The sequence below is a fragment of the Furipterus horrens genome, unplaced genomic scaffold (assembly GCF_987537825.1).
Source record: "Furipterus horrens unplaced genomic scaffold, mFurHor1.1.pri manual_scaffold_11, whole genome shotgun sequence".
NCBI lineage: Eukaryota > Metazoa > Chordata > Mammalia > Chiroptera > Furipteridae > Furipterus > Furipterus horrens.
The window spans coordinates 43,599,150-43,608,971 of record NW_028327181.1 but is presented as its reverse complement, the minus strand read 5'-3'; the positions used below and the strand labels follow the sequence as shown (position 1 = coordinate 43,608,971).

The 9,822-nt window shown below is 40.2% G+C and overlaps 1 protein-coding gene across 1 annotated transcript in view; it reads right to left on the bottom strand.

Moving 5' to 3' along the window:
• Positions 1 to 88: 88 nt before the first annotated feature.
• Positions 89 to 9,822, bottom strand: part of NCOR1 (nuclear receptor corepressor 1) — a 193,612-nt gene continuing 183,878 nt past the window's right edge. The window contains exons 44-47 of the mRNA XM_090292316.1: positions 8,113 to 8,166; positions 6,959 to 7,180; positions 4,484 to 4,666; positions 89 to 3,033 (exon numbers count right to left, since the gene is read on the bottom strand). Coding sequence (XP_090148442.1) covers positions 2,846 to 3,033; positions 4,484 to 4,666; positions 6,959 to 7,180; positions 8,113 to 8,166 — 647 coding nt within the window. The 3' untranslated portion in view covers positions 89 to 2,845. The remainder of the gene's footprint in view (positions 3,034 to 4,483; positions 4,667 to 6,958; positions 7,181 to 8,112; positions 8,167 to 9,822) is intronic.

Sequence of the window (9,822 nt, the reverse complement as noted above, 5' to 3'; positions counted from 1 at the left end):
ATAAATTTCTTCCCAGTGTTTAAGCTCATCTATTATTTACATTTACCACCTACCTAATTCCAGACACTACAATATAAAGCAGACTAAGTTTCAGTGCAGCCCATTCTTAATTTATTGGTGATTTAATAAAATTATTGTCAGCTACTCACCTTCTGCATTAAGAATGCTTTTACCTTCTCACAATTGCAGGGGTTACTGAAAGTTAGGGTTTTCATTTCAGGTTTTATTTAAGAATTTTTGATCCCGCACAATGATTCAGCTCATGGTCCCGGTGCTGGAAAAACTAGTTTTCAGAAAGACAGTTGCTTCGTGTGGGTGTTCTCATTCAAGTCCATTCGCACTGTTGTAAAACAAGGTGGCAAAGCAGGAGGACTGGCCCCTCTACTCATGTCTCTAGGATGCTCAGGGCCTATTTTTAAAATAGAATCGTTCAGCATTCCAAAATTAAAAGCATTAGGAAACTGAATTACAAACATGCACTGGGAATTGGACTGTCAGAACATTTCTATGAACAGCATTGGGAAGATTTTAATTTAGTTCTGGCTGCTAAGAAATTATGCATAAGGATGTAGCTCCAGAACACGGAAGTCAGCCCGCAAAGAGGGCCACACCTTGGTTCACAGCTGACGTCAACACATGATCAGTCACCCTCTGTGCTGTGCTTGCCGTTTCCAGTCATTGTAAAGTGGGCCCCTGTCCCTCCTGGGTCTGTCCATAGCTAAGGCATGTGAGAGTTCTGTCCTTTCATTGTTCTGAACTAAAAAGTGGTAACGGATTTTACGTCCTAGTCTGAAATCTCTTCTCTAGGTGGTGGCAGCTGAAGTAGACACATGCATTGTGATAAGGTTTGGGTGTGTGATTAATAAGCAGCTCACTTTGGGGTCCTGATGTGGAACTGCAAAAGTTATCAAGTTAGGCTCTGATTTGACATGTTCTCAAAAACTATTCTGATCTGGAAGAGCTTAAGACCCTCAGGGTCATAAGAAAAATACATCATAATCTCTTCTGGGTCAGTTGACAATATAAATTATTAATGACGTCAGTACCTAAACAAAATTTCAGAACACTGTTAAGTAGAACATTTAGTTACTTGTGTTTTCATTCACATTAAAATGTGTATGATATATATATATTTATAATAAAGTGATACCAACTTTCCAAGTAGTAGGAATCTGATCACTAAACCGGATCTAAAGTTTATTTTTGAGGACCTCAGGTATACTAAAGTGGAACAGTAACAGGAGCAAAGGCTTTAACTTCAGGCAAACACGAGTTTATGGCCTATCTGTTGCTCATTTACTACACAGGCAAAGTACTGAACCTGTGTCCATATCTGTGAGTGGGGATCAGACGCCAGTGCTACTGGGCCATGTGAAGGTCTTGGTCACACGTACAAAACACTTCATTACAAAGAAGGCAGTCAGTGGTTATCATAGGTCTGTTTTCTTTGAGGCTTGAGTACTTTGTTAAAAAAGTTTAGGTCTACTTAAAGTCTGTAAAGTGCTGATTTTTACCGTCCTGAGAGGCCTCTCTTTCTCCCCTTTCTAATCAGTGGCATTCTCCCAAACTGTTTAGTCTCTATGCTACAGAAGGATGCTTCAATGCTATGCATACTAAGTTATGTGAAAGAAAAATTTTGAATGCAAAAGAATAATTAATGAAGGATAAAATTGACCCTCTAGTACCATAATCAGTTTAAAATTCAGTCTTACATTATTTGCTCCTTGAGATTCAGTGAAATGAAAACATTCAACATAAACTCTTGCCAACAAGGAATCGAAGGGAGAGGAAGCACTGGCACAGAGAAGGGGGCAGGCCATGGGGGTCAGGGTGTGCGGCAGAGTGAACCCGAACGGCTGAGTTCTGTACAAATCATTATCTTCTGACTCAGCCAATAATATATATCAAACAAAATAAAAGTATGTGTCTTCCTTTGAAACCTGAGACAGCAAGAGCCTTAAATCATAATCTACTATACCTATGGACAGGGTAGTCAAATTTATTTCAAAGCAAAAGCTTTGTTGTGCTGCATCAAATGCAGGATAAAAGGAATACTTAGGGGCACGGTTAAGTTACCAGTGTGCATAACAGTGAGGTATGCCACAAATAAGCCTTTAAAACTTTAAAAACTGAGCTATAACATAACCATGCAGTAATATTTTTAAGTGCTGCTAATTAAAAAAAATATTTTAAGCCTGCACTGGAAATTTACAATGTGGCAGAATTTTGTTTCTTCTACCTTTTGACCATAACACGTTAATATACAGCTTTTATGACAGGGTCTGTGTTAAAAATCTTAACATTTCCACAAGATTTTAAATATCACCTGGGAACCTGAATTTAGAAGAAACAAAACAGGATAAAAGTACAATGCCCGTGACAGCCGACATAGGTAACAGGGCTGTATGAGGTTGGTTAGAAGGCAAGGGTTAAAAAGATAAGACGAAAAGATTTTTAAAAATTATCCCCGAAGTTGATGCTGATTTGAATGTAAGTACACCAGATACTACAGCCAGGGGAAACACTTCTATTTACAGAAGTTTGATTTAAAGACATTATGGTTTTCTTTACAGATGTAAGAACAAGAATTGTCCACTTTAAAAAAATCCTACATTTCAACCTTCCACTATTATAATCCACTGAACTGCCTGTATCAAAGGCAGTTTTTCTTCATTTCTCTGCATTTCATCATTTCTTCATCATCCATGGTCCAGGCTCTCCTGAAAAGTCTCTGGGCATAAGTCATGGGAAGGCAGGTTTTTGACCTGCAATTAAAAATAAAACCACCAAACACTAGCACTCCCGCGCCCACACCCGGGCCCCACCAGTCCCCCCGCTGTGCAGCTCAGTCGTCGCTGTCCGACAGCGTCTCGTACTGTGCTGAGAGCAGCGGCGCAGGCTCCCGCTCCCAGATCCTGCTCTGCTGGTGAGGAGCGGCTTGGCTCACAGAAGAGGGGGCGCATGCAATCGGTGTTGGCGGTGTACTGCTGAGCATCCGCATGGTCAGAGGGTTATAAGGAAACTGAGTTGAGCCTGGTAAAATAAAAATTAAAGTTTTTATCGTCATGAGCGTAGTTGCTGTTTCACCAAACTTTCACAGGAGGGAGGAAGACAGGGCTATACTACAATGAACTTGTGAAGCTAAGCGAAATGAAACAACAGAGAAGGGCCAAGGTTTCACCACTTAAAACTGTAGCCAGTGATAACAGAGCAATCAGTCTAGACAGAACAAATCACACACACACACGAGGTGAGGGCTGCTGAGCCCAGAAGTGAAAGCTCAGGCCTGGCTTTTAGTTGGTAAGTCTAGAACTAGGTGTTTCTGTAGAGAATCCAAGCAGAACTACAGGATATTACGCTCTAACCAAGGCTTAGGTTATACCAAGCACTTCTTGACTCTTAAAGATAAATTCAGGGTACAGTTCTCACAGGACGAGGGGGAGGAATACCAGGAATTTCAGCAGGTCAAGGGCAGCAGGATGGATATCATCTGCTGGATCTCACTGGGCAGATTCATACACATACAAGGTTTAGAAGAGGGATACATAAGCCTAACGATGCTGCTGCTACCTCTTCTCAGTTTCTAGACTGTTTCACTGTCTCCAGAAAGCCTCTTAAGGCTTAAGAAACTAACAGGAAACATACCATTTTATCAACTAATTTCATGAATGGTTTAATAATTCCTAAAAGAGATTTGAGGGCAATCACTGATACAGGCTGTAAATTTTCGAACTAGTACATAACCACTTTACACATGGTGTAGGAATTTTAGAAACCAAAGAGCCTTAAATTATGCTGATCTAATACCCATATGGAATGTCTATGTCTTAAAGGGAGGGCACATTTCAGATGATTCCATTAATATAAACTTAAATCCACAGCAAACATCCCAGTTTTTGTTTTTTTGTTTTTAAATAAGTCTGTTACTTTTTAAGACCACCATTATTATGGCTATTATGTTTAAAAAGCTTACAAACAGGCACAAAATGGAAAGCATGTAATAAATATCCTAGAGTATTGGTTTTCATCAGTCTGTAGACACAGCCCACATATACAGAGACAGCGGCTTTTAAACTGTTCTTCCTGCTTCTGACTTGGATTTCTTAGGTTCCCTAAGAGCCTTCTCTGGGAATGTCTATATGAAAGGCCAGGCTGCTGTGGGAGTGGCACTCAACATTTAGGTAAAAGTTCACAAAAAAACTGAAACCACCAACTTCCTAGCTTGCAAACAGCAGGTGTTGACTACCAGCATAATACAGAAGGGAAGGGAATGGGTGAGATGTTTTTTCATGGTGATCAGACCCTGCATTCTTAAAATTTTTAAGTTTATATGTATTCAATTTCTATTCTGAAAAGTGACGCTATTAATGATACAGTAATGGAAATAATTGTCTTACAGGCAAAGTTTCTGACTTTAGAAGTGCTAACGAGGCATTAATGATGAACTACTTCAAGGCTCATTCTCTAGCAGTGAGTTCCTCACCCGTTGAAGAGGGCCTGTCCTCCCAGGCCCACCCCGGCGTCTGCCTGTGGTAATCCCCTTCTGAGTGCACAGAGGAGACTGAAGAGGGCCGCTCAGTGCCTAGGTAGCCTTGCCCAGGGATAGGAGATTTTGATTTCCTGCTGTTTGACTTGCTGCTCATCAGCTTTGGTTTGCAAACTCCTCCTAAAAGTGAAATAAATTTTTTTGTTGATTTATAATAATTATGTTCTCAACTTAAAAACTAACCCAAACACTGATGGCTACACAATGCTAAGTGAAAGAAGCTGAATTGTAGCATGAAGAACCTAGATCCTACTATCCAATGAAGTAAAAATATTTAAAAGAAAGTCAGCATAGACATGGCAACTAAAAAAAGGGGTATGTCCTCAAGCCATAAACTTAAAAACATGTAACTAAGGAACTAAAGTTTGTGGAACATTGTTTCTTTCTTGGCTTTGGAGCACAAAAACTGCTAAGGAAATTAAAGCAGGTTGAGAAAACTCTTAAATCTTCACTACCTCCTCCCCCACCAATGCAGAGAAGCATACAGAGGAGTTACTACACCACCCGAAAGGGACAGGTCAAAGGAAAAAACTAGAACAGAAGCCCCTTCATGGCACTACTGGGCCTCGGCAGAAGCTTGGCAAGTCTTGGTCCCCTTTCTGTTTTCCCAGGCTGTTTAGTGTGTGAACTCAGAAGAAAGTCACAGAAGTGAGATGCCCCCATGGGACAAAACATCACAAGATCTCAGAAGTGCTCAGAAACTGCCTTCCGCAGCCCAGCAGAGGCAGCGCGTCCTGCCCCAGGTCCGGCAGTGCACAGAAAAGAAGTACCCTTCCAGCTAACTGGGAAGAGAAGAGATGCAAGTTCTTGATCAGAGGTACACAACAGAACAAGGGGGGAAAGGTACGTCCTATACTGCACTGAAGGAAAACTTCAAAATATATGAACCTAGTTTACAAAAAAGCTCAAAGAACAGAAAAGCCAAGAATGAGGTGAAAAGGCTTAGGAAACAAAATACTGCAAGGATCAGAGTAGATAACAACAAAAGGGAATTATAAGTATAAAGGAAAAAACTGAGATACAGGAAAAGCAACAGAAAGAGATCAAGAAAACAAATAATTAGAAGGTAACAGATACGGAGGACAAACACTACCCAGCAAAATGATCACTGTTTCTGAAGTAGCCTAACAAAAGAAACAAAACATCTAAGAAGAACACTTAAAAGAACATTTCCTTGAGTATAAAAACCCACCTGAAAATCAAATGCCCTCTTGTGATCAGGAAAACCATACAGAATGATGAATACTAATACATACTGATGGTTAATTTATTGACTTGACGAAAAAAAGATTCTTCACGCAGAAAAACTGTCATCCACCAAAAGGGGGGGTGGGTTGGGGGAGAAATACCTAGCCTTATTTCTTATAATGAATGCTAAGAAAAAAATGTAAACCTACAGGACGTTTTGAGAAAAAATTATGTGTTAAGAAAATTATAACCTGCCAGGCTGTCATTTCAAATATAAAGGTAGCAGCAACAAAACAAAACAAAAAAATATTCTTGAGCACGAAATTTCTTGGACTATAACACCCTTTATGAGGACATGAAGTGTGAAAACCTTACCAAAAGGAAATGTCCCCCCAACAAATGCCATTAGAAAAAGATCATACAACCAGGATAATTATCGTTGTGTAACAGTCACCCAACATTATAACCTTAAAATACACACACACTTAAAGATCAATATAAATTGGAAAGTAAGAGCAGAAAGCAGAAGACAGAGCTCATCTTTCAGAGCAGGAAGTGAATATGTTGTCCTGAAATTAATATATGTAGGCAAAAACAATGAACACCTCTAATGTCTTTAACCTTTTTCTTAACCTTAGTGCAATCTTTTATTTGACAATAACAGGAAAATAAACCTAAACTAAACTTGAAATAATGCTGACTTGAGGTAAATTATTTCACAATTTATCCTTTTATATGTGTGTCTATCAGTGCACATGTCTGGAATGATGCTTGTTCCTCGAGAACACTAGTTTTCTGGATAATGCAATTCCTGAAGGCTTTTTTTCCCCTTTCTGCTTACTTTTTCCTATAATATAAAATTCTTTTATACTGAACCTATCATTTTTATTACAATAGTAAGTCATTTTTATTCAAAAGACTATGAAATTGTACTTTATTACAATTATAATGTACAGTATACATACAGATAAGCACTACTGTAGATGTGAACAAATGTAAAAACAAGTATGCTGGGAGGTGACATTCTGTGGAAAAATTTTTGACCATATTAATTTATGTTCATATTACTAAAATATCTGAGGTTAAAAAAATTTTTTTTAAGTAAACCCTCAGAGATGATTCTGAGCACATAAATTAAATCTCTTAGTGATGCATTAGAACTTGGGGAAGAGTTGGCTTTTTCTAGGGAAAGGAAACGGAAGAGCACGAGAAAGAAAACCTCACCTGAAAGAGGTGACGGGTCCTCCTCTTCTCTCCGCGTTTCACCACTGGTCACGATGGAAGTGCTGGCCCCACCAGGCACTACTCCCACAGGCTGGGACATGACAATGCCATGATCATCAACCTTGTCATCAAAGCTTCCCATGAGAGCCTTCCTGATAATGTCTTCTAGACCAAGGTTACTGGCAGGATCAGCAAAAGAATGACCTCTCGCGCTGACTGAGCCTGAAGAGGAACCACAACATTGCTGCTCATTTCCTAAAGGCTGACCAGGAAACAAATGCACAGACTACATACAATCCTTCGGTCCACTGAATACATACAGGACCAGGGGTACCTTGGTACGGGGACCAAATGATGAAGCATTTTCTCTTGCAGGGTGGCACCATGACTCACACAAGTTCTAGCACATGCCGTGAGTCCCGAGCAAGCTCTGAGTGTTGCAACCTTTTTCTCATCAAAATGCAATGAGTACAGGATCTGACGAATTGTGAAACTGACAGATACTGAGGTATGACTGTCCCTGGGAAGCGGCCTAAAACACCACTAAGAGCCACATAAATACCATCTAAATTACCAATGACACAAGGAAATTTGTTTTCCTTGGCTAACTGAATCAGTCACCCACTTGAGTTAAAGTTACTAAAACAGTTTTCTTCTATTTTCAATTTCCTACTTTCTGCACTGTTAATAGTTTTGCTTCTCTTTGTTCACCTATCTTTCTAACATGTATGTATTGAATCTCAATCGACGTTTTGAAAAAAAATCTCACCCAAGAACATGCTTATTGCTTTTGACAGAGGGGAAGGGAGGAAAGAGAGAGGGAGAGAAACATCCATGTGAGAGAGAAACATCAATAGGTTGCCTCTCCTATGCACCCCCATTGAGGACTGAACTGCAACCCAGGCATGTGCCCTGAGTGGGAATTGAACTCACAACCCTTCGGTTTACAGGACACACTTCAACCAAGGGAGCCACACAGGCCAGGCCTTAATTCACTTTTTATCGCTACGATCTCCCTGATTAAGTTATGAGCTTGCATTCATTTCTCTATACTGGCGGAGTCCCCCCTGTGCAGTCAGTACTCAATACATACCTATTGGACTGACTGCTGCCCTACAGACTTCGTGTTGCAAATGATATGCTTTGAATCTCACCTGAGGTAGTGACCGCTGGCAGATTGAAGATCTCAGTTCCTGGCTGAGCAGCCGCTGTATTTAAATAAACATCCAAGTTAAGTGAGATATGATAATCATGCACATCAAAAGAGTGTGTCTCAAAAAATTCAACAATTAACCATTTTTTCCCTCATGATCTCAACTTTATAGTTCACATATTTATATAAATTTTTTTTAAGGAAAGGAAATCGGGAAATAAAAAATTGGATGAAGGGGTAAAATCAGAACAGGACTAATATAACTCAGGGAAAAGAAAAGAAACTGCACTGCTGGAAAAACACAAATAGGAAGCAGTTGCTCTAAGAACAGGAATTCAGGCTATTTGGAGGAGAAAGCTTGGGTTGTAGGATGACCCCTGCAAATATAAACAGGTCTGAGGCAGATCAGATCAAGAGCAAAGACAGCTTAATGAATACTACGAGAATGACCTGTGTTTCCCTACCATGGTCAACTGGAAACTATTTGTAGATTCCCAGGTTAAGACAAACATTCTGCCTGTTGATTCTTTCCATTCCTGCCAGATGAACTCAAATTGGTACAGTTTGAATGACAACAGCCGTCCCAATCCGGGAACTACCTAGAAAGCACTATGCCAGAAACAGAAGGAATCTGGGGACGTAAGTGGTGTCTCCCAACTTTATGGAGATAATTTGAAAAAAAAAAGAAGAATGTAAGAAAGGGGTGGCTAAACAAATGATGGTCCAAGGAAGACTATTCTGGATGAGTCCACAGAACGATGGATTCTTTCTTAGGGATGAAACCTATTTGTAAAGATGGGGAGTACATGTGCCTAGAAATGAACTTTCTTCATCAGGGAAACTAAACTGGCAAGAGGAGGAGAAAAGTCTTCAGGAAGAACTATAAAACAATAACTGCAATGACAATCTCCTTACTTATGTAACACTCAACCTGAAATAACAGTGATAAATACAGTCTTGTATTTATCACATAAGTTTGTGGATTAGGACTCATTCATTTGTTTTGCAAATATTTATTGAGCAATTATTTTGTTGGATCATAATAAGATCACCTTATTGATTAAAATGGTCAGGTGAAAACAATTTCATATCCTACAGCCAATGATAATACTGTAAGACACTTGACTTAAAATGCACTTCTTTTACCTACGGAGCTTACAGCTCAGTGTGGTACTGAGGCCATCAAACAGAATTACCTGGGCAGCTGAGTAAAAATACTTTCCTAGATTCCTGGGGTGCTGTAATTCACATATTTAACAAACAATCCACGTGGCTGTGATGGATATGATATTAAAGTTTGAGGACCTCTGGTTTAAAACAGATGAGCAAACTTTTTTCTTTCCCTGCAAAAAGCTTTATTGTTTCTATTTGGTTCAATGCATGGGAGAGGGCTCCAGGGTGGTTAAAAGGATGCCTAGTGGTTTCAGGGAGAGGCTTTGGCAGAAGCCAGACACCAGAGGGACACATGGGGCCTCAAAGGCCTCTGGGCTCCAAAGATTCCTAGTTGTGATTGAGGGGGAGCCTTCTGAAGAGGCTTTCGCCCAGCCCAGCCTGGGGGCCGATGAGCCTGTGGAGGTGAGTCAAGTGGTTGTCCATCTTCGTGATGAGTTTCACCTCCTCATCCAGGAACTCACAGAGCTGAGGGTCTGCGGGCAGAACCCAGGGCCCACAGATCCACAAGGGCCTGGTTCAGATTCTTCAAGGCCAAGGT